General features: G+C 46.9%; 3 protein-coding genes across 3 annotated transcripts; 1 reads left to right on the forward strand and 2 right to left on the reverse strand.

Moving 5' to 3' along the window:
• Positions 1-416: 416 nt before the first annotated feature.
• Positions 417-1,171, forward strand: KD926_003511 (uncharacterized protein; the record flags this gene model as incomplete). The annotated part of the gene is made up of 3 exons (XM_053094869.1): positions 417-592; positions 652-901; positions 1,118-1,171. The coding sequence occupies 3 exons, from the start codon at positions 417-419 to the stop codon at positions 1,169-1,171; spliced, it is 480 nt and encodes a 159-aa protein (XP_052950397.1).
• Positions 1,172-1,696: 525 nt separating this feature from the next.
• On the reverse strand, positions 1,697-6,226 carry KD926_003512 (uncharacterized protein; the record flags this gene model as incomplete). The annotated part of the gene is made up of 4 exons (XM_053094870.1): positions 1,697-2,668; positions 2,768-4,731; positions 5,053-5,767; positions 5,888-6,226. The coding sequence occupies 4 exons, from the start codon at positions 6,224-6,226 to the stop codon at positions 1,697-1,699; spliced, it is 3,990 nt and encodes a 1,329-aa protein (XP_052950398.1).
• Positions 6,227-11,565: 5,339 nt separating this feature from the next.
• Positions 11,566-12,393, reverse strand: KD926_003513 (ribonuclease H family protein; the record flags this gene model as incomplete). Its single annotated transcript, XM_053094871.1, has 1 exon — positions 11,566-12,393. One exon carries the CDS (start codon positions 12,391-12,393, stop codon positions 11,566-11,568), a length of 828 nt encoding a protein of 275 aa, XP_052950399.1.
• Positions 12,394-24,026: the final 11,633 nt, after the last annotated feature.

Consider the following 24,026-nt stretch of genomic DNA (forward strand, 5'->3'; position numbering starts at 1 on the left):
GCAGGGGATGGCGGGTCACGTGCCTAGGCGGTGAACCGCGGCCGTAAAATATAACTAAACTAAACTAAACTAAACTAGACCGCTGTGACAGATGAACAGCCCTCAGGATTTTTGAAGTCGTTAAATTATCATGAACAATGATGCAAGTCGAAATATGATAGAGAGTATCTGAAAACGTGTGCTGACCTAAAAGTGAAACGTACACTCAACATAAGTACGATGATGATCATTTTCAAGAAAGCTATAAAGGCAGGTATCCTCCTTCCTCCATGACAGTCAATAGCATGGAAGCAAGATTCCTAGGCACTTCCTGTATCCCCTGAATGCCCTTTCCCTTTTGTTCTCCATCTGTTTATTCAATTGTCTATTCTCATAAAGTTCTACGTTCGATCTTTTTGCAGCTAGCTGACGAGACGATGGGCAAAAGAACCTTTTTCCGGAATGAGGACATAAAGAGAAAACGCCGTGAGCGGCGGGCAGCAAACGGCTATATTGCAAAGGCTTACCAAGACGAAGATGCCGTGAGAAAAAGGCATGAGCGGACAGAAGAAACAAAAAATCTACACAAGGAAAAGGTGGCGGATTATCAGGAGTGAGTTGTCTATGGATAGAGTATCTTGTCCTTAAGGTCTGCTAACACAACCTTACCAGGTTTGTGATAGAAGAAGGGTACGAGTCACCAGGATATCGGATCAAGTCTGGCTGTCTAGCACCAAGTATCGTCGTCATCAAAGATTTTATCCGCTCGTACGTCCGTACCGTTAAAGGCACGGGACAGCTTAGTCAAAAGAAAACAGCTACGGTGAGGACCGCCACAGCTTATGCTGAGCAATTCTTTGGTGGCTTTGAGGAAGCAACTGGCAGTAAAATTATGCCAGACAACCGTTCGGAGATTTATTCGGTATGCAGATCCTCGCTCCTCAAAGATAGTCAGCTAATTTGGTTGGAGTGGATTAAAAAAAACCTTAACGGAAGAAGGTAAAGTTGAGGACATTAAAAAGCAGAAGTTCAATTTTGACCGAAATGATTCACTGATCTTGTAGCGTCAATGTGGACTCGCGATTGTCCCATCTTCATGCATGGACTTTTCAAGGTGTCCATTCTGTTTGCGCTACAGGTTTTTCTCTTCACGGGAGCAAGTAAGAAGGCAGGCCTAGCAGACATTCATTGAAGTATCTGGTGCTATATTTCGGAAATCTAAACATGGGGAGGAAAGATATTAACAGGTTCGTGGTTCGCAGTGTTGTGGGATAGTGTTGGCCGTTTCTCTAGGCGTAATTGCTAGTAATGTTACCCATAGGAATATCGAATGATGAAGGTCTGATTCTTTCAATCTAGCTGCACACGGTGGTTTAAATACATGAAAAATTAATAAGCAATCTAGCCTGAAAAAGGCAACTAGAAGAGATATAACTTTTGAACCATGGAAATAACAGAAAAATCTGCATAATCCTCGGGGATCGGTGTTACCAATACCGATATCCGGAATAGGAAGGTTTCCTATGTGACTAGCGGTCACATACGGTTGACACACCCCCTCAGCGATCAATGTTGAAATTGAGCGCTGCATATACCCAATCTAGTCATGAATAAGATCCTTGATGTTGACCAAATTGAGCATCTTCACAAATTCTCGGTATTTTTGAACTGGGAGAGCTTTCGTGAACCCATCTGCAGTCATCTGGTTGGTAGGGATCTATTTGACTTGAAGTCTCCCTTCTTGAACCTCTTGTCGAAGCCATGATCTGTTAATATTAACATGGCGTAACTTGCTCCGTTGTGCAGTATCCTTGGTAAGCAGATCAATGGTCTGCCTGTTGTCACAATAGATAGCAAACGAATGACCTGGGTCAAACTCCAATGATTTGAAGACTCTGCGCCACCAATATGTTGCTTTAGCAGCTTCTGCAAGTGCCACATATTCTGTTTCAGTAGTTGACGTAGTGACTGCGCGTTGTTTGCCCGATTTCCATTCAATTGGACCTCCAAATAGCTTGCAGAGATATCCTCCAGTACTCTTCCTATCTTCATTATTAGCAAATGAAGCATCACTTGCAGTAATGTAGACCTCGTCTGCATGCTCGCTGGCGCTGAACTCAAGTGCTAGATAGCGGGTGTCATAGAGATAAGCAATAACTCGATTGATTGCCTCTATATGAGTCGGCGAAGGGTTCTTTGAGAATCTCGATAGTTCGTTGACTGCTAGGGCTGCATCAGGCCTAGTAATAATGGTTGGAAATAGAGCGGAACCAGTTTTCTGCTGATATTCATGGATTCGACCTGGTGTAGCTTGCTCTTCATTGAGAAGTAGTTCGATATTCGTACGTAAAGGCGTTTCAGGCCATCTAGTCAAGTCGTTAAGGTGAAATTTCGCAGCCATTTGCTCCATATAAGCATCTTGACAAAGCCATAGCTTCTTATTCGGTCGATCTCGAATAACTCGAATGTTCAGAAACCATGCAACTTCTCCCATGTGTCTTAGCTCATAGCGAGCCGCTAGGGCAATTTTGAATCGTTTTGCCTCTGCGCGGGCTTCTGGAGTAGGCCGATTGATGATAATAATATCATCCACGTAGAAAAGGACTAGTAAGTTGGCACTTATAAAGAGACACTCTTCCTCAGGGATAGATTCAAGTCCATATTCTTGAAGCATTGCGGATAGCTCTTTCTGCCATAATCGAGGTGATTTTCGAAGGCCATATAGTGCTCTTAAGACCTTCCAGATCTTTCCTGGTTACTTGAATCCTTCTGGCATCCTTGCATATACCACCTGATCCAAAAAGGCGTTCAAAAATGCATTAACTGCATCTTTTTGGTCTGTATCAAGATCAAATGCAGCAACTAAAGCCATTAAAGTTCTGAAGATCCTCGCGGAAGCTGTTCCTGCACGATTTTCCTCTGTTGATCGTGCCTGAAGATCTCCTCGTACACAAATTCGTGCCTTAGCCTTGAGATAGTTGCCATTTTCGTCGAATTTATAGGTAAATACCCATATAACTGGCAAAATCTCTTGATCTGCAGCTTCACTGATATTGACAACTTTAAAAGTATCTTTCTGCTTTAATCCTGCATGTTCCTTGCTTGCAGCAAGGATGAAATCATCCTTCAATGGATGCTTGAGCAATTCATTCCAATTTCGCGGTGGTGGGGGTAATTCAGATCGATAAATTTGTCTGTTTAAGACTGCAGTAAATGCTGCGTGAAGAGCATTCTCTGATGCTTCAGGCAGTTTGATAGCTTGTACAAAGCTTCCATATTTATAGTTCGAATCTCGATTTGCTCGACGTTCACGTTTGCCTTCAATAATCAATGATTGATCTAATCCTTCTCGATTCCGTCTTCTGATTGGCCGTACAGCTGCTTCAGGAGGTTGAGATTCCTGGATTCCACCCCCTGAGCGTGATACTGGCGTCGGAGTAGTATCGCGATCAATATCTCCTTCTGTAGCTGCTTGCGTAGCTTCTTCGAGCGATTGAAGCAACCACTGGTTTAGTGAATCTGTTCGATCTGCTTGATCTGTTCGATCCTGATCTGTTCGATCTGCCTGATCTGTTGTAGTGTCAAAATCCCATGATCCTGGCATTGAAGCTGGAGTTGATTCCGGGGTAAGATAAGGTTGTGGGACTTGGCCAGGTGACCTAACCTTATTCTGACAGCTCTGAGCATTTTGATTGGCTGAAATCTGACCGCTCTCTACGGCAGAATCATTGGCCACCCTCTCGGGTATCATTTCAACTTCATCCCTAACCTCCAACGGTTCCCATTCATCATGTCGGTTGATTTCGGTCGTTTCAATTGGTGGAAATGGCGATTCCTCCGCAATCTCATCCTCCAAGAATGGTTGATTCGGATCATAAAGCTTTGATTCATCAAATATAACATCCCTCGCTGCTTCGATTCGTTGCTTGCTTGGGATCCAGATAAGCCATATGTTTGAGGCTTTATATCCGACTAAGTAGCCCCCTAGCGCTCGCGGTTTCGTTTTCAGTGTCTTGTTTTTCTGATTCAATGACTGATCTCGTACGTAGGCTCTGCAGCCAAACGTATACAGGTTTGCCATATTGGGACGTTTCCCAGTGGCCTTCTCGAACGGCGTTTTCCATCCTAATGTCTTTGTCGGCATTCGATTCAGTATATATGCTGCTGCGTTTACCGAAACTGGCCACATATCAAGTGGTAACCTTGCCTCGATCGTTATATGCCTTGCTCGCGAGATTAAAACACCCCCTGAGCGTTCTGCAGGGCCGTTCTGCTCGGGTGTCGTAACCACAGATGTCTCATGAATGATACCTTCTAAGTCAGTAAAAGTATAAAAGTCTCTTCCAAGGGTCTGTTCATTATCTGACTTGTAAAATTGCACTTTCATCTTGAACTGGCGTTCAATCAAAGAGACTAGATGCACTGCAGCATCTACACAGCCATTTTTCTTTGCATGTGTGTATGCAAAATGCATATGGGTAAATTCATCATAAAAGTGCGTACACCAACGGTCTCCGTTCCATGCCATATTATACTCGATAAGGTCAAAATGAACCCTCTCAAATGGTCGAGTTGCTCGGGTTGCTGGTCTTCGAGAAATCTGACGTGGAGCGTTTGAATATCTGCATGTTTCGCAGTCCTTGGGTGCTTCAAAATCATCGATTTGAATACCCTCAACAGCTTTCGGCAGATGTCGAATAGCTTCATGATTTAGGTGACTGTATCGCTTGTGCCACCTATCTGCATTTCCTGCTAATTTCAAAGGTTTAGCGGAGTGCTTAACATGGGGATTCAACCTCACTGAATAAGCATCCTCATTGGTCAATTCAGAATTCTTATTTCTTCTGTTTTGCTCCATGACCCAAAGTCCTTGATATTCTGCAAGCCTGAAGATCTTTCTGCCGTTTTTCAATACTCTATCTCTCGTAAAGTCCTATATATAGCCTGCCCGCTTCATGCGACTTGCTGAGACGATATTAGTATGAAAACCTGGCATATAGGCAACCTCATGCAGAGATATCAAAACATCCTCGGTTCCTTTGCAGTTTGGTGATATTTCAACTACTCCAGTACCCTCAATTGGCACGGTAGTGTCACCAGCACGCAGATAGCCCCCTGGCTCCTGCTTCAACTGCTTGAACCTTGCTTTGTCATTGCAAATATGCACTGAGGCACCCGAATCTAGGATAAAACTATCCTTCAGCGAAATCTCCGTTGCAGAGAATCCTACCGATATAGCAGCCATGGCATGTTCCTCTCCAGCTTGCTTATTCAGTTCCATTGCTTTTTTCAACATGTTGTTTCTTCCACCTGGGGTCCTCAGGATATCATCGAATTTCGTCCTGATTTCTGGATCTTCCACGAAGCCTGCCTTTCGCAATGATTTGACCACGTACGGGCATTCTTTGAAGAAGTGTTTCTTGCCACATGCGCAATTTGGTACAAATTTTGTTGTATTTGACTGGTTCGATTGATTCGATTGATTCGATTGGTTTGACTGATCCGGAATCCCGGTTCCTTGAAGCGTTGGATTGGCAGCGAATGCAACATTCAGATTGGTATCTTGATAGAGTACTTCATCTGATAGATACTCTCGGTAAACTGCTATCGTATCCGTAATCGTTTGGCTCTTATATTCTGACTGATGCAATAGGTTTCGTCTGATCATGACCCATTCCTTTGAAGTTTTCATAACTGCACCTAGGAAGTCTCTGATCACATACATATCCTGCGCTTCAGGAAGATCATGGTGTTTCATTCCATAATAAGCGCTTTCGAATTCGGTAAGCTAATTTTCGGGATTTGACTGTTTAATCGGCGTCGATCTAGCTCGCTGATAGCGTCGAATAGCCATCATCTTGAGCTCATCATCATTGGGAGCAAATTGCTTTTTCAAAGCACTTAAAACCTTGTACGGTGACTCCCGGTTGTTGATGTAAAAGTGCTTCAACGAAACACTTATTGAATTGTGGATAGCTTCGCTGATCGCAGCGACTCCACGTTCAATTCGTTGGTATCGGTTGTATTTGATCTCAAATACCTTAATCTCTGCAGATGTTGCTGTATCTGCAGGAATCTGCGGTTCCTTAGGGATTTGTTCTAGCTCAGCCTCTGCCTTGCTAGGATCAATATATCCCCATACTTTGCCTAATAAGGCAATCGATTTTATGTCTTCAATCCAACTCTGCCAGTCATCCCTTGTTCTCAAGGTGACTGAGACCTTCGCGGCAGAGTGGCGTTCCAACATATCGGAATTTTCGATTCGATTATTCAGCAATTCAACGTCTAGATAACGTGATAGCTTCAGAGGAAAATTATCAAATAGAATGTTGATAGAGGACCGGGCTTATAACTGTTGGCCGTTTCTCTAGGCGTAATTGCTAGTAATGTTACCCATAGGAATATCGAATGATGAAGGTCTGATTCTTTCAATCTAGCTGCACACGGTAGTTTAAATACATGAAAAATTAATAAGCAATCTAGCCTGAAAAAGGCAACTAGAAGAGATATAACTTTTGAACCATGGAAATAACAGAAAAATCTGCATAATCCTCGGGGATCGGTGTTACCAATACCGATATCCGGAATAGGAAGGTTTCCTATGTGACTAGCGGTCACATACGGTTGACAGATAGCCTCGCCAGATGCGAATCTGCATCTAGCAGGCGGTCAACACTGCGGCAGTAACCTCGTGATCACGGCCACGCGCTGGCCGTGACATGGATGAAAATTAATAGAATCGTAGCTAGACATACAGAACAGGTATAAGAAACAGTAACTAGTTAGTTAATATATAATGATATGTCAGCGAATTTATCCATCCTAATCAGGAAAGGCGTAAAATAATTATGAAATTCAGGGTAGTCAGGGTCGTAGTCAGGGTGACCCTGACGAAATTTTATGACCCTGAGGGTCGGTCCGGGTTGTAAAGCTCGGACCCGGAACCGTCCAGGTCCGGGTCGCGAGTCGGTAGGAGGGACCCAATATCAGGGTCGTGGCGAGTGTCACGGGCTTGACATTGGGTAGGTGCGCTTCTACCCGCCAAGACCGTTTTAGTAGGTCTGTGGGACGGCTACCGACTGAGCTACTAAAAAGACCAGAATACCAAGTCGACAACTTGGTACGCGCATCACTCTATATAGTGGTTCTTGGTCAGTTCGTCACACTTCTGAAGTCTGTCTACCGGGCACGCTTTGTCTCCTGATCGAATATTACTTTGGCAGACAATACCCTGGTGGGTTTCAACGGAATACTGGGGTCAAGGACACGCTGGACAGGCCAGGTCGAGAGGTCCGGGCTCTTTTAAATGCCCTTCGTGCGGAAAACACTCGCAGTGAACTTCAGCATCAGGCGCAGTAGTATCTTCACACCCTTCAACAAACCGGGATCAAGTAGATTCATCCAAAAGTTAATAACATACTTTTCAAGGCCCACTATCTTCATAAGCATTATAGTGATGCTTCTGCTGGGTACTCCTATTTCGGAAGTGATGCACCTGAGTAAATCTGCGAAGAGATAATAGGGAAGGACTGTAACAAGCTGGATTACGACCAAGATCAACAAGTCCGATATCGCAAGGCCTTGGAAGCGATACCAATCTCTATATATATTAGACCTATCGCTTCTGCGGACACGGTCATGAAGTCTAGACAGAATCGGGATGAAATTAGTTATAAAGAGAAGGTTCTTAGGTTTAATATAGAGGAGACAAGTAGACCTCGCTGTGACGAACTGACCAGGAACCACTATATAGAGTGATGCGCGTACCAAGTTGTCGACTTGGTATTCTGGTCTTTTTAGTAGCTCAGTCGGTAGCCGTCCCACAGACCTACTAAAACGGTCTTGGCGGGTAGAAGCGCACCTACCCAATGTCAAGCCCGTGACAAGAAGCTACTACTTCTTGACTCTAAAGGGCCCGATACCCCGCTATTTTCCTTCCCCGAAAACCATTCAGTCGCAACAATTTCCTCTCTACTTTATCTACTAAGCTAAGAGCACTCGGGATACAGATAGACGGCTACTCAGGCCTTCGGAAGGGTGCGGTTCAACATGCACACAATAGTGGGATCCTCGACGACCAGATCCAAGTGCTTGGGAGATGGACCTCGGAGGTATTCAGGGTGTATTTTACAACAAACTCGTCAGTACTGTATAAGCTCAATCACCAGTTCCAGACAGGCTCGCCGGCTCCGCTATCTCTACTGATTCCGCCACCGCTCCCTCCACCATCCTAGTTTGGCCCGGGTCATTTGGGCCCTATCTGACGCTAGAGTCAAAAACCGCAGCGACAGGTGGCCCATTACGGCCAAACCATACTCTTCTTTGTCCCTCTTGACTGCGCGAGGTCACCAATCAAAGTTCAAAATATAAAGTGTATTTCTATGCTGAATCTGCCCGTTTGCGAGATGAATCGATTCCTGTTATAGAAGTTTATCGCTATGTTATTTTATAAAGCGGCTCGGCCATTATTTTCCTGGTCGATTTCCACTAATCTTGTAAATAATATTTATTTCATAATATCTTATACGAAATATAAAGGCCTCGTTCGCTTCATTCATTAATATTTAAAATAAGAGCTTTCGTTTACTAGTTATTAAGTAATCGCTGGTTTTGATACGGGAATTGGTAAGGACACCCCAACTTTTTAGTAACGGCACCCCATCTGATTATCTAATATCAGTTATTATGTAATCTTATCACGATCATACCCCATTCCATTCCATCTAACTAATTACTGTAGCAACAGTATACACCTAATTATTGTTATTGTCATAATGCTTCTCTTTTAAATCTATCAATCTGTTGACTCATTATTTGAATTAACATCTCTACCCACTCATCTTCTCACTCAATTTTAACTATGGCAACCCCATTTGCTCAAGCCTACGATTCCCGTGAGGAGATGCTTACAGCTCTCCGCAACTATGCAATTTCGCAAGGCTACGCTATTACCACAATCAGGTCAAACCCTGATAGAAACATCTGCATTGGATGTGATCGTGGTGGCCAGTATACAGATCGAATCAATGCAGCAGAGGGTGCAAAGCGCCGGAAGACTAGTACAAAACGAATTGGATGTAGTTTTCGTCTATACGCCAGCAAGTCTAATGCTAAAACTTCAGATGGAAAGTGGCATATAAAAGTGAGTAATCCTGAACATAATCATGAGCTTGAGAATAATATGATAGCACATCCAGCAGCGCGTACAATTACCCAGGAACAGCAGGCTACTATCTACCATTATCTTGATGAGAATATCCCTCCACGGCAAATCATTAGCTTGATTAAAAAGAGCGATCCTACAATTTTGATAACACCAATGGATGTATATAACCTTAGAAAATATTTTCTTTGTCAACAACTTGATGGCCGTACGCCAATTCAATATCTTCAAGATCAACTATATATCCATCAGTGGAAGTTTGCATTCAAACAAGATATAGAGGGACGTATTACCTTTTTTATGTTTGCTCACCCTGAATCAATTCGTTACGCTAATCAGTATAATAGAGTATTTATTTTAGATTGCACATATAAGACAAATCGCTACGAAATGCCATTACTTCATATTATAGGTGTTTCACCATCAAATACAACGTTCAGTATTGCATTCTGTTTTATGCAAAATGAACAGGAGGAATCATATAAATGGGCATTAAAAACCTTTTTTTCATGGCTTGAACCCCTAATATTCCAACCTCCGGTTCTCTGTACTGACCGAGATCTCGCTCTATTAGCTACACTTCGTGATAATTATTCACAGTATCCGCATTTACTTTGTCTATGGCATATTAACAAGAATATAGCCGCAAAAGTAAAAGAATGCTTTAAAACTAATGAAGCATGGGATGAATTTCTCTCTAGCTGGCAGAATCTTGTTAATTCGCCAACGGAAGACGAATATGAAGCAAGACTACAAGATTTTAACAAGAAATATCAATCAGTATCCCCCTACGCCTTACGATATATTAAAGAAACATGGCTAATCTATAAAGAAAAGGTAATTCGCTGTTGGACAAATCAGCATTTCCATATTGGAAATTCAGCAACTTCACGAGTCGAAGGCTCACACGCATTTATCAAGAAGTATATCCAAGCTTTAACAAGTGATATCCTAACTGTTTGGAACCGAATTAGTCATGCATTAAATTGTCAGATCGACACACTAATACGTGAGGTTAAAGAGGATCAATTACAACAGCTGATTTTCTGCCAGTCCTTTCTATATTCAAATATTAATAGGAGAACCTCACGTTATTCACTCAATCTTATTCATAATCAAGCAGATATTGCTAAAAGAGCTACACCCCTTGCCCCTTTACTACAGTGTTCTAACGGTTTCACTAGGACAATGGGCCTTCCATGTGCCTACCGAATCGCACGGTTACTAGAGGTAAAGCAGCCTATTCCATTAACAGATATTCATCCCTTTTGGAGGCAAGATATAGTACCAGACGATCAATCTGAGTACCTGCCACTACTCGAACCGCGACTGCCTATACCAAAGGCAAAAAGACCAGACAAAAAGGGTAGAAATTCAGATGGATTAGGTGTTGAAAAGGGGATTTCAACTGCAGCTGTAACAGGCAAGAAAAAAGCGCTTTCTAAGTGCTCGAATTGCGGGAAAATTGGGCATACAATCAGGTCATGTAAAGTATAATACATTCAACCAATCTGCATGCCAACACGAGGCATCCTAATCATATAAAAGTTGATCAAAATATCAATTCAATTGCGAGGGTGCGCAGTTGTGGTGAGATTACATAATAACTGATATTAGATAATCAGATGGGGTGCCGTTACTAAAAAGTTGGGGTGTCCTTACCAATTCCCTTTTGATACTGATCATCTTTTAAATACATAACACCGTGAAAGTGTCGAGATAGTGTTAAATAATTAACTCCATATTTTTCCGCGATAAAGGTTAGTGTAGGACATTCTTCAGGGGTAAGCGATTTTAACTCTGCAATTACTTTATTAATTGGAGCCGTATTCGTGGAGATATTGAGGTTTGAAAAATGGTGAAAATGTCGGTTTGGTTTGGTTGTATTTTACGGCCGCGGTTCACCGCCTAGGCACGTGACCCGCCGTCCCCTGCTGGGGTGTGGCAGAAAAATGTGGGTCTACTGAAAAGCGCTGATTCAGCCGTTTATATGACCATGCTCGAAATGAATGAAAGTCTTGATTCTTTCTAACTACACGATAAAGAAGCCGATACTTATGCAATTTCAGGGGCTTCATGGTCGTCATAAATGAGCGGAATTGCACGATTTATCGTCATAAATCAATGCGATTGCATGATCGATCCGGTCAAGCAAGGCGATGATAGAAGCGGATTAGTCATCTACCGCGGCCACATGGGGCAAAGGCCGCCAGGGGGTAAGCCCTGGTCGTCACTAACTAGTTCTAGTTCTAGTTCTATGAACAAATAAGGGACTACAGCGCTTTAAATAGCTGCTGCAGTCAAGAAAGCAGAGCCTGTGGATCAGGCAGTAGTCAATGCCAGCTGCAGGGTCCTCCTATTCTCCATGACCTATCCTACCACCTCTATCTTCTTTTTTTTTTTTGGGAGGGGGGGGGGAATCTTCAGTCTAGCTGAGATAGTGGATGCCGGGTGCAAATATCTTCAAAGAAACGAGTTTCTGTAAGCCACGCGGCCAGCTCAGTTGCGCCTTTCGGGGTGCCAAGCAGGTAGGGGATTATGTCAGAAGAGGACCCTGGGGGTCGGGGCAAGCGTCTCTTTGCGATACGACAGAAGAGGAAATGTATTGTAGACTTTCTCGTACCGTACCGGCAGGAAAGGTAGGCATCTTTATGATTGAACCGTTCGTGGTAGGCTGCAAAGTCTCTGTGGCCCGTACGAGCAGCTAGAATCTGTGCTAGAAACGGTCTTGGAAGCTTCAGCTCTGCAGGGTACCTAGGGAAGTTGGTAATCCAAAGATCTTGATAGGATTGAGGGGCCGTCGACTGCCAATATCTTTGAAGGGCAGTTATTATATCTGCTTTAGCCTGCCGCCTTAGCGAGGCATACGAGTGTTTGCTGGAAAGAGAAGGATCTATAGTAGCACCTTTCTTTGCAGCTTGATCAGCTGTTTCATTCTCAGGGATCTGTATTTGACCGGGAACCCAGCAGACCCGTACAGAGCCACTATTCGTGTATAAGAATCTCTCTCGTGTCAGCCAGGTCTGGGCTAAGGCTTGGAAAGATTCGAAGACTCCTTGGGACGAGCCCGTGAAAGGTGAAAGGAGGCGCGTAGCTACCTCTAAGTTATCCAGGCAGACCCAGAGGTTAGTAGCAAAACGAGCAGTATTCAATTTGAAAGCTATTTTAATTTCTGCTAGAGCTGCTTCAGCTTTAGTATCAAAGGCCTCTTTATTCGGCTCTAGGGAGAAAGAGGACTGCTGAAACAGCATTTCAGATTGATACAGGGCATAACCGCTACCTGCTATCCCGTTTTCTAGTTTCGAGCTATCAGTAAAGACCTTTATGTCAGTCTGTAGAAGAAAGGCGTAGAATCTTTGAAATCTATCAGCTACCTGTTTCTTGGATATGCCTATAGGGGTTCTGATTCGCCGTTAAACTGCTTCGCGTGCCTCTTGTGAGATCCAAGGGGCATTTTGCAGTAGGTTCAGTTGTTCTGACTCAGGGAGAGCTAGCACGCGGCGTGTAAAACGGCTATCCTGGAGGCCAGTTCGGGTTACCCTTTCTGCTCTTCTGCGGAGAGAGTGATAAGGGTCTAGGCGGCGAAGACGGACTGTAACAGTGACAGCTGTATAGTCTAGCTCAATCTCTGCTGGCAGAAGCCCTGACTCCCGGTAGAGTGCAGGGATTGGAATAGTGCAGTAGACTGGGAGAATCGCTCTGGCCCCGGCCAGTATTACTTGGGTTATCTTATCGAGGAGGTGCTGGACCTTGTTTAAGATCGTTCTCGTATCAGAGCCAGAGCGAGTTCGGCCTGGCCACCAAGTTTCTGCGCCATAGTAGACTCTCCGGAGTACGCAGGCCTTAACAGCTTGCTGTATAAGGTAGGGGTTAACTCCGCGCACTGTATTTCCAAGAGAACGTAATGCATTCGCGACAATTATAGCCTTAAAAACCATTTCTTTAATGTGATATTTAAAGCTGAGCTTCTCGTCGAAAAGGATTCCCAGCTAGCGTAGATAAGGGCGCACTCTATTTTCTGAGACTGTAACCGGCCCGACTATCACTGAAGGTATACAGCTAGGATCTTGGTCGGCTCTGCGACGCGAGAAGTGTAGCAGCTCGTATTTATCAGATGCGAAAGTGATTCCCTGTGTAAGACCTCAGTCTAGAGCTTCCTGTAGGGACTCTGATAGGTTCTGGGCGTTCGCCTCTAGGGATAAGGATGTTGCTAGAAAAGCTCTATCATCTGCGTACCCGAATCTAGCCTTAAGTTTGCCTATCCAGAATAGGGGAGCCAGATAGAGCATAAATAAGATAGGGGATATAGGCGAGCCTTGTGGTAAGCCACAGAATATCCTAATCTTCGGTCCTAGTTCTTTATCTAGTCGGATTTGAACTGTACGACCTGTGGTAAAAGAGGCTATCCAGCGGACTAAGTTATTAGGCCAGCCTTGTGTGCGTAACCTGTGTATCAGTCTGCCAGAAAGAACTCTATCAAATGCCCCTTTAATGTTAAACGTTAAAAGAGAGGCCGTTTTGCCCTGATTTAGAGCTTGCTCTACATCATGCAGTAGGCAGGTAGTAAGCTCAACAGCGGAACAGAAAGGTAGAGCTCCAAATTGTTGACTAGCCAGAACTTTGTAGGAGATAGCGGTCCAAGCCATATTTCGTACTATTAACCGTTCAAGTCTTTTGCCCAGGACTGAGAGAAGGGCGATTGGTCTGTATAACCTGGGATTTGTCCAGTCTGTCTTATTTGGCTTTTGGATAATAGCCAGAATAGCGTAACAGAAACATTGAAGGTAATAACCAATTGATAGATATCCTTGATAGAGAGCTAGTACCCTGTCTTTGATCAGGGACTATGCTACTTTCAGTATGCTAGTAGGAAGTTCGTCACTTCCTAGGATTGTATTACCTGTGTGCAAAACTGCTTTCTCTACCTGCGCCATTGATATGTCCGGGAATGGCAGAGATCTGGAAGAAACCGTAGGTGTATTCAGCGGTATATCTCCTGCTTCGGCAGAATTCTGAAGGAGATTACGGGCCAGGATATCACGTTTTTTTTGTGTACTGACTGCTGGGGGGCAGTCAGGTTGCAGGGGGTCCTTCATTGGCGGGCTCCGGTAGGGTCCTGTTATTTTATGCTACTTAGATATCTTGAATACCTCTTTGCTCGTTGTAGTTGCATTGATCTTATTTTTTCAGTATTTCTGTTGAGCACGACGGACTATACGCCGAAACTCTCTTTGTGTAAAGGATTCTGTACGATATTTCTGGAGCGCTTCTTTGCACTCTGGGTTCTACCACGGTTAGCCTCTCCCTTGAGGGCAGGATCTGAGTGCTGAAGCTTCGTACGCACTGTAGATAGCTAAAGTAATTGTGTTTGCAAGACAGTCTATCTCTTCTTCTGTTTCAGCAGTAGTTAGGAGATTGCTAATGTTCAGAGCTAAAAGGCTGCTAAAACGGGGAGGATCTAGAGTGCTAGATTTAAGCCTTTGTTGGGCCTTAGGGTGTCGCGGGCCCCAAGGGAGGATAGTGAGGAGAGGGCGGTGATCTGATGTAGCATCTAAATGGCTTGTAACCCTAGTGCTTGCTCCAGCGAGAGCCAGAGTGCTGAAAGCAAAGGTTAGATCGAGAATATTGCCTCTGTCATGAGTAGGGGTATCTATCTCAGAGATAAATACAAGACCAGATCTGTCGAGCCATTCGGATACTAGCTCGGCTGAGGTAGAGGGACTTCGCTGATAAGAGGGCTACCATCGGCTGTATAGTAGATTGAAATTATCTGCTAGTAGAATCGGTTGGGTAAAGTAGGAGTCAGGGAGTTTTAAAAGTTCCTGAACAGCCCTGCCCGGCCTGATCGAGAGTCCGGGGTTAGGAGCATTATAGATATTGAAAATCAGGGTAGATTGCCCTGAGGATGCAGCGATTTAGAGGAGAAGAAGGTCTAATAAGACTTCTTGATCAATTGTATTAGGGCGGAGCTGAGAGGAACGTATTCCCCTCTCCTTTCGGATATAGGTAAGGACTCTAGGTCGGCCGCTTATTATCCAGTTATCAGTTGGGGAAAAGCATTCGTAGAAAGGGCGTCGTTTGGTAATCTTGCGGATAAGATTTTTATATATATAGAGTTTCTGTATCAAGATAACGTCGATATTGTTGGAGAATGCCTGAGATAGGGTAATTTTATAAGCTGTACCATTGCGGCTCACATTTAGCTGTAGAATTGAAAGGGAATCTGTCAGGTAATTTTGGAATTTCATATTTCTTCATTCGGTAGAATTCCAAACTGATTTTGTAGTGGTGGTGTAGCAAAGCGCACTGCTCTAGCTGTAACTGGAGGGGAGTCTGCTAGTCCTTGCGAAAGGGGAGTAACTGGACAGGGTGAGGGCGTTGTAGGATTGCTGTCGATAGTTATATCCTGATCTTGCGAGGCTTCTGGGCCTGCAGGGGCTGGAGGAGCTAGAGAGACTGCAGGAGGCTGAGAACAACATTTGCTCTCAGTCTATACCTTAGATAGGGCTGCGGAGCAGGTCTTACGAGTCTTGGCCTGCTGGGCCTTTGTAAAACGGGACCCTGGTTTGCTAGGCCGGAGGAGGCATTAGTCATAGTCTGCTGGGTAAGGACTATGGCAGTGTAGGTATCTTAGAGGGCAGGTATGAGGGACTGCGGCAGCGCAGTAATTGGTATAATCTCCCTCAGTGTATTGTGTAGAGCCGCAGAGGCGGCAACGAGGGTTACGTGCACAGGATCTAGAGTTATACCATTTCCAGCAGATAAAGGCTGCTAAGGAGAAGGCCAAGGAAGAAGAGCGCTTCTTAGAGCAAAAAGACGTGGATGGACAAGCTAAAAAAGCTACAGAAGAAGCTTTGGATCGTAAAATGAGTGACATGACATTTGGAGTCTCTATATATGAGGGTAACATATGAAAATTTAGTGCGTCTTGACGATTTTCTCGGAGGTGGCCGGCTTGACGAAAGCTTCGGTTATAGATCGACAGCCGGCAGTAGCCACGGTGAGTGTGCTAGGCTGCTACACTTTGTATACGTGCTCACAGCGTTGCAGATGAACGAATCGTATTAGAAAGCGATAGCACGTCGGAGGAAGGTGACGACACCTTCGATGTCACACCCGCCCTATGCACTCGAGACGGGCAGCAACCGGGTTGCGATGCCGTAGATTTTAAAACGCCACCCGCAACATCCAGTCGCTCAGCCGGCGAGCCTGGAGATGGTGATAACGACGATGATAATAGTACATCTCCGCGTTATGTCCAGCGACAAAGGCCCACCCACTGCGAACCGAATCTGCGCTGTATCTATCTTCTCATCCTCAAGACATTACTTCCGTTCTGGTCGCCAGCCTGGAAGCTCGCCATATAGGAGGACATAAAGTACTCGAATCCATCGTCCTTGATCCTGCCAAACCAATCAAGGAGCTCCATCTCCTCCAAGTCAGTTCTTCTCTTCCTCACCTCAACAAACGTCTCCATGTCGCATTCCCTCAGACGAACATGGCTCTCATGGTGTAAGAATCGCGCTGTCGGCGAGTTGCCAACAAGCGACTCGCAGAGTGCCTCAGTTGCCTCATCCATCTTCAGCAAGTCAATGTGACCTCTCCAGCCCGCGATGTCTGGCTTAATCTTGTGAATCTCATTGTGCTGAGCCAGCCACTGCATCACTGGCGTCACCGCATCACGCTGAGGCTCCGGGCCGCCTGCAACGAAGCGGTGGATGGACACGGGGATGCTAAAATCGGCATTTGCCTGCTCGAGAATGCGCTCTCCCGCCCATTTGCTGGCAACATACCCGTTGCTTCCGTCAGTGGCGGGTTGGTTCTGAGCAACCGAGGCTCCGATCGGGGCGTAAGCGGTCGTGGGCAAGACGCCAGAGGATGAAATGAAGTGGATGGGAACACGGCGGCCTGCTGCCAACTTGACGAGTTCTCTGACTGGCTGCACGTTCGTCTGGCGGAGGACGTGGTAATTGTCCCAGAATGAGCGGACGGCGCCGAGATGGATGATCACATCAGCTGTAAATGAGAGGTCCTCAAACTCAGGCTTGCTGAGACCCAGCATTGGGTCGGACAGATCGCCATGGTGGACTGAGACCTTGGGCGAAGGCATCACGGGCTTGTCACGGACAGCCACACAGTGAATTTCGGTGATGTTAGGGTCATTTTCAAGCCGCTTAAGGAGGTGACGGCCGAGGAACCCGGTGGCACCGGTGAGCACGACGACCTTGGGTTGATTCCGGGGTGCGGTATAGGGTTCAACGGGAGTTGGTATCGCCACAAACGGCACAGCCGTCTCTCGTTCCCAATCAATGGTTTCGACACCGACGCTCTCTTCGATCTTGCAGGCCATATCGCCAAGGGTGCTGCTATTCATGAGCTCGAAGATAGACAAGACGACACTGAGCTCTTCGCGGATGCGACTTTGTAGGCGGACGATTAGGAGGGAGTTACCACCAACCGAGAAGAATGTGGTAGCAGGCGTGATGGAGATGTTAGTTACGTGCGTAGGTAGCACATCTTGCCACAAGCGAAATAGCTGAGTCTCAGTATCGGTAAGTTCGCTGCTGAGGGTCGGAGTTGCAATATGCTCTGGGAGTGGAAGCGCTTTGACGGCCTTCCTGTCAACTTTGGAATGGTTGTTCAATGGCAAGTGTTCAATAGGAATAGCCATAGTGGGAACCATATATCGTGGAACCGGTAAGTCCTGAAGGACATTCTGGAGAAAAGCGTCCTTATCAGCAATGTCGCGTTTGGTGTCAAAGACGACGTGGGCAACCAAGGAGTCAGAGTCCTCGCCGTGAACAGTGACGATGGCTTCCAGGATGGCACCGTCGCCCGCGCGCACGATGTTGCTTTCGATGTCTCCAAGCTCAATTCGGAGACCACGGATCTTTACCTGAAGGTCGGAGGAGATACGGTGTCGGAAGACGAGTGTTCCATCCTCGCGAAAATGTCCATAGTCACCAGTGCGGTACATTTTGGACCATCCGTTTGCCACATAGGCCGCAGATGCGAAGGGGTTGGGGATGAATTGAGTGGAAGTCAAGGCAGCGTTGTTGGCATAGCCGGCAGCAACGCCCGCTCCACCAATGACGATCTCACCTGCTATGCCAATTGGCAAGGGCTTGAGATCTCTGTCGACGACATAAGCTGAATAGTTCGGGTACTGGGAGCCAATCGGAATATCACCCTGCTCTCCTTGACGGTAGTCGATCTCATGGAAGCTTGATCCACAAGAAATTTCTGCTGGGCCATAGCTGTTGATTAGACGTACATCAGACAGATTCAAGGCCGCAAACTGCTTTACGACGGTGTTTGTGAGTCTTTCACCACCAGCAATTGCGTACTTCCAGTCGGAACATTGTCGGAGTGTGCTCATCCCGTACTGAAGCCACATGAGATATTCGGACGGTGTTGCCTGTGAGTAAGTGATATGCTCATCTCGCATCACCTTGGTGATCTCTAGTGGATCGCCCCTCTGGTTCAGGGGGCACATGAAGACAGATCCGCCAGTTGCAAGACCGGTGAAAATCTGCTCCAGTGAAATGTCAAAGCTCAGCGTACTCTGCTGCAGCGTGGTTTGTGGGGTTTCCATGCCATACATTCTGATGGAACCCTCAATGTAGTTTCGTAGACCCTCATGCTTGACTGTGATACCTTTGGGAGTTCCAGTCGAACCGCTGGTGTAGATAATGACAGCGGCTTGCACGAGCTGAGACAAATCTGGAACAATTGCAGATGCATCGGCGGGAACATCGCTGACATTGAGCGTAAGTGCATTGCCCGCACACAAGCTGTTTGCATTAGGGTTGGTGGTGGCATCAGTCAAAATCACACTTGGCTGGCAAGTTTCTACGATCGCCGCTAGGCGAGTTAGTGGGTTCGCGACGTCCATGGGAACATAGATGCAGCCAATTCGCCAGACAGCCAGCAGCGAGACAATCCAATCGGCCTTTGGCAGTTGGAAGACGATAACCTTGGATCCTGGATCCACGCCGGCCTTTTGCAAGGTGGCTGCAATGGCTTGACTTCGGTTCATAAGTGCTCCGTAGGTGATTGAAGTACCATTGCCGTCTCTCACAGCCACTGCGTCTTTGTTTTGTCTTGCGACTTGTTCAACACGACTCGAAAGAGTGGCAGGCCATTGGGACAGCAAGTCAGGTCCTTTGCCCATATCGAGTGCTCGCTGGATTTGTGCTTGACTGTATAGCGAAGGCTCGCCTGTCCTCATGGTTGGTGCATGAACGAAGGCGTTCAGCAGGTTGATATACGACTCGAGCAGCAGGGTTGTGGCATGGCGATCATAGATCGTCGCCTGTGTCTCAAATATGATACCTGGACCTTGATAGTCTTCAATGACGGTGAGGTTGATATCATAATTTGTCTCTCCGGCGTTGCTCTGCTGCATATTCATCTGGCAGTTGCCAAACCTTGAAATCTGCTTGACGCCAACTTTGTAGTCAAAGAAAGCTTGAAAGAACGGAGCATGAGTTGACGAACGCTCGACGTGATGGAACTCCTGGAGCATCATGTCGAAGGGCAGCTTGGAGTTGGCCAGTGCAGTGTATGCTTGATTCCTGGTTTCTGTGACCGAAGCAGCAAAAGTCTTTGCCTCGTCAGGCTGAAATCGCAGAGGGAGAAGATTAAGGAAGAGACCAATTGTTCTAGTGATGTCGTCGTCGGTTCTGTTGGCATCAGCGATACCGATCGTAAGGTCAGAAACGTCACCCAATCGGGCAAGGAGGATGCGGAAGACGGTGAGATAGACGTGGAAGTTTGTCGAGCGACTCATTTTAGCAACAGCCTTGACCTTCTGCCCAACGACTGGGTTGACTCGCCTCGAGACTTCGTTGCTCTTGAAAGCAGAAATGGGTACACGCGAGCTCCTTATGGCCATTGGAAGAAGTGGAAGCACAGCTGGTGAGTCATGAAAGACACCCTTCCAGTATTCAAGCTCAGAATCCATTTCACCGGCTTGGAGCGCCTTCCATTGGTTCACTGAGAAGGTGGGAAATTGCATTGGTGAAGGACCCAATGGTGTGCTATTGTATGCTATTTCCAGATCAGACAGCAGCAGCTGCAAGCTGATACCGTCCATGATGATATGGTGGTAAGCGACAAGCAGGTAGTGCGTCGTGGTATTGAGCGTAAGAAGGGTCATGCGGAGGAGATGAGGTTTACCCAAATCGAAGGCGTGTCTCTTATGGATCTCGTATTCTTCAGCTGCTTCATCGGCATGGTTGATCGTTCGGTGCTCTAGCTTGACGTGATTCGTATCGGAGACGCTTTGGACTGCCATGCCAAGCTGCGAAGAGGCATTGACGAAAAAGGTTCTGAGAGACTCGTGTCTCATGGCGACGAGCTCAAGCGCTTGTGCAAGCTTATCGACTTTAAGGTTTCCATTCAATTGGTACTGGAAGGCGACGTTAGAAGCCGTACGATCGTCGAGGAAGAGATCGAGAAGCCAGAAGCGTGACTGTGACAGAGACATCGGCTCTGTCCTCAAGACTTTGAACTCACTAAGCCTCTTACTTTCTGCAATTTCTCCCAGGTCTGAGAATGACGACGTTCCGCTGACACTCGATGGCGGCGTCGCAATTGATTCCCCCCTCGAGTGCGTGTCCGTGGTGGAGGCGGTGTCAGCAGAAATGACGTTCCAGAGGGCAGGGCGCGCCAAAGAAGCGTTCCTCTCCGTTTTGCTTGCGTTGGTAGCAACGAACGAGACCTCTGGTTGCATGAGCGGGCGCTTTGCAGGCTTTTTCTCCTCGGCCTTCGTGATTGATGGAGTTGCTGTATCACCGAGCATGGGAACGAGCTCCGCAGGTAACTTCTTAGAGGCTTGCTCCGCAAGTTCAGAGACAGATCCACCACCTAGGATTTTTAGAACAGGCATATCCGTTTGCAGCTCTTTCAAGAACCAGGAACGAACTTCGACAGCTACAAGGGAGTCGATGCCGATCTCCACAAGCGGGACATTCGTATTCATTTCCTCGCCTGTCAGCTGCAGGACGATCTGCAACTTGGCCGCGAAGCAGGTCTTGATGATCGAGATAACTTGTTCCGCAGTTGTGGCTTCAATCAGTTGTTCGCGAACTGGTTGGGCTGTTTGTTTGGAATCCGCAACGGCGTTCGTCTCCTGCGTGTCAATGAGATAGTGAGACAAGCGTGGGTACAGGATCCAAGGAGGAGGGTTCTTGCGATCCGCAGGAACTCGCTCAATGCCGGTACTTATGACTGGCTCGAGGTTCATCTCCGGAATACCAGCGAATATTGTCTCGGCAAACATCTGGTGCAGATCTGTTTCCGAAAGCGGCATGTATGAGTACTTTTCAAACGTTTCTTGGACGACTTGAGAAGCACGCTCAATGTAGCCAATACCAGCGACTCTGCCAATGTCGAAGGCACTCCCAGCTAAGCCGCGAGCTCGCCTTTGTCGGACCAGGCTAGTCATGTAGGAACAAGCAGCTGCATAGTTGCTTTGACCAAAAACGCCACCGACAGAGGAGGTCGAAGAGAAGCATACGAAAAAGTCGAGTGGGGTGTCGTAGAAGATCTCATCAAGCCAATTAGTACCATCGATCTTTGGTCTCAAGACGTCGGTCATTTCCTGGTATGACATCTGCGAGAACAAAGTGTCTTTCAAAACCATGGCAGCATTGGCGACGCCCATGATCGGCGGGTAGGATGCCTGAATGTCGTTGACGACCTGAATAACATCGGCTTTTCTTGTTACGTCCATAGCGTAGACTGCGACTTTGGCACCGTAAACCCTGAAAGAATCAAGCCACTTTTGGTCCACACTAGGATGGCGGCTGGTCAACAGGATGTTTCGCGCACCGTTCCGAACCATCCATTCACACAGCGACTGACCAATTTGACCAGTCAGGCCGACCATGAGATAGGACTTGTTAGCCGAGAATAGGGGTGCCGCATCAATGGTGTCGACAATGACAGCAGCGGTGTCTTCGGCAGTCCAATCAACAAGGGTGGTGGGATGCAAAGTTGTCTTAACATCGGTAACCTGGCTCAGGGAAAGGCGTGTTGGTTTATGGCCAGCCACGTGCTGTCCCGCGGCTGTAGCAGCATTCTTCAGAAGGGAGATGAGCATCTCCTGGTCCTGGAAGAGACCTGAGCTTGTCGCCCGCCAAAGATCTTTCGAGCCAGTGTACTGAACACCTGGCAGGGCTTGCTGGATAAGAGCAGATACTTCCTTGGACTCATCGTCAGTTGCCAGGTCCAAAAGGTCGGTGACTCCAGTGGGCAAGAGGCGCTTGATGTTATGACCGTGCATCCAGGGGCTAAGTCTGAGCCAAGAAGGGTCATCGTCCGCCCTAGAGGTACTGAAAATGACTTCCAAGTTTCTGGCAGATGCTTGCCTCCTGAGAGCTTGCGGAAGGGAAGATCTGAGGGAACCAGTACCGGGCTCGTGAACAAGGACTTTGGCCCCTACAACAACTGTGGAGAGCATGCGGGCCGCCAGAAGTTCCGCCGCAATGACAGACAGAAGATCGGCTGGGTCTTCCCGTGTGTCTGTAGGAATGGTGACCACTGGGTAGGATTTATTCGAGTTCGAGGAAGAAAGGGCGATGACGGCGTTGGATGTCGAAATTTCAACCCCAACACTGACGAACAAATAAAGTCCGGCAGTGATACCCAGTGCCGACAGAGTCGAAACGCACGCCTTCATGGCGGATTTGCCTTCCTTACCTTTGCTGAAGAATGGAACGTCCTTCAAGACCGGCAAACCGGAGCCTGTTTCACTAATGGAGATCACGTCCGACTTCAGGCTGGCGTGTTTAGCGACTGGGCGTCTTTGAGAGTTAATGCGATCATTCCTCGTCGGGTCAGGAAGAATGCGCGGTGCGTAGAGGCTTCCATGCTGGAACATGAGCTCGGTCTCCTTAGTGTACAACAACTGTTGATCAAGGGGATCAGAAGCTTCCCACTGGCTCACGGTATGCAGACGCAGGGCCGCCTCCATGATCAATGTAGAGACTCCATTCTGGCCAGAAGCAACATCAAGATGTTGTACCGAGAGGTCAGGCATCTCATGGATAATACACCTTAGGAAGCCAACCATGGCCTGCTGATAAGGACGGTCGCGAGAATCGCGACCAACCCAGAGCAATGTCTGAGAATGCTCTAGCATGATCTTGAGAGCATCCATTTTCTCAGGTGTCAGACTCTCGAACATTGGGTCTTCGAGATCTGAGAGACAGATCACAGTTTGTCCGGGAACAACAGAGCTTTGAGCGCTGATTAGGTCTGCGAAGGACTCAACTGATTGACAGCTCAGTCCGGCAATGTCGGCGATGTCCTCGGCGATCTTAGACACTTCCAATGATTTGCCACCGATGATCGTGAGATGGGAGATTTGTGCGGCGTTGGATGAACGGAAGAGAGGCTTCCTCAGATAACTGACACGATCGTCCACGGCCTGTGCTGAGATGACCGAGAACGGCCAGGCCAGTCCATCACGATTGGGGGTGGTTGAATCAACTCCGCAGAAGCCGGATTGGCGAAGGACAATATTCCAATCCTCAAGAGGCATGGTAGGAGCATAAGGACGCCCATCTTCGCAGCCAGCCCACCAACCTGAAATACCGCCGAACATTTGAGTGAACGCAGCAAGCTTGTTGTTGGTGATTTCGAGCAACATCAAGTATCCGCCAGGCTTGAGAAGACGGCGAACGTTTTTGAGTGTTTTCTCCATCGATTCGGTAGCGTGAAGGACGTTGGAAGCAATGATGAGATCATATGTGCCTTCCTGGAAGTCTTGAGACTCAGGTGTTCTCTCGGTATCAAAGCTCTTGAAGATCAGTTTATCCTTCCAGTCGCTAAACGCCTCAGCGGCTTTCTCAAAGTAGCCACTGGAGACGTCTGT

This window comes from Aspergillus affinis, assembly GCF_023601865.1.
Source record: "Aspergillus affinis strain CMG 70 chromosome Unknown NODE_187_length_47416_cov_101_111304, whole genome shotgun sequence".
NCBI lineage: Eukaryota > Fungi > Ascomycota > Eurotiomycetes > Eurotiales > Aspergillaceae > Aspergillus > Aspergillus affinis.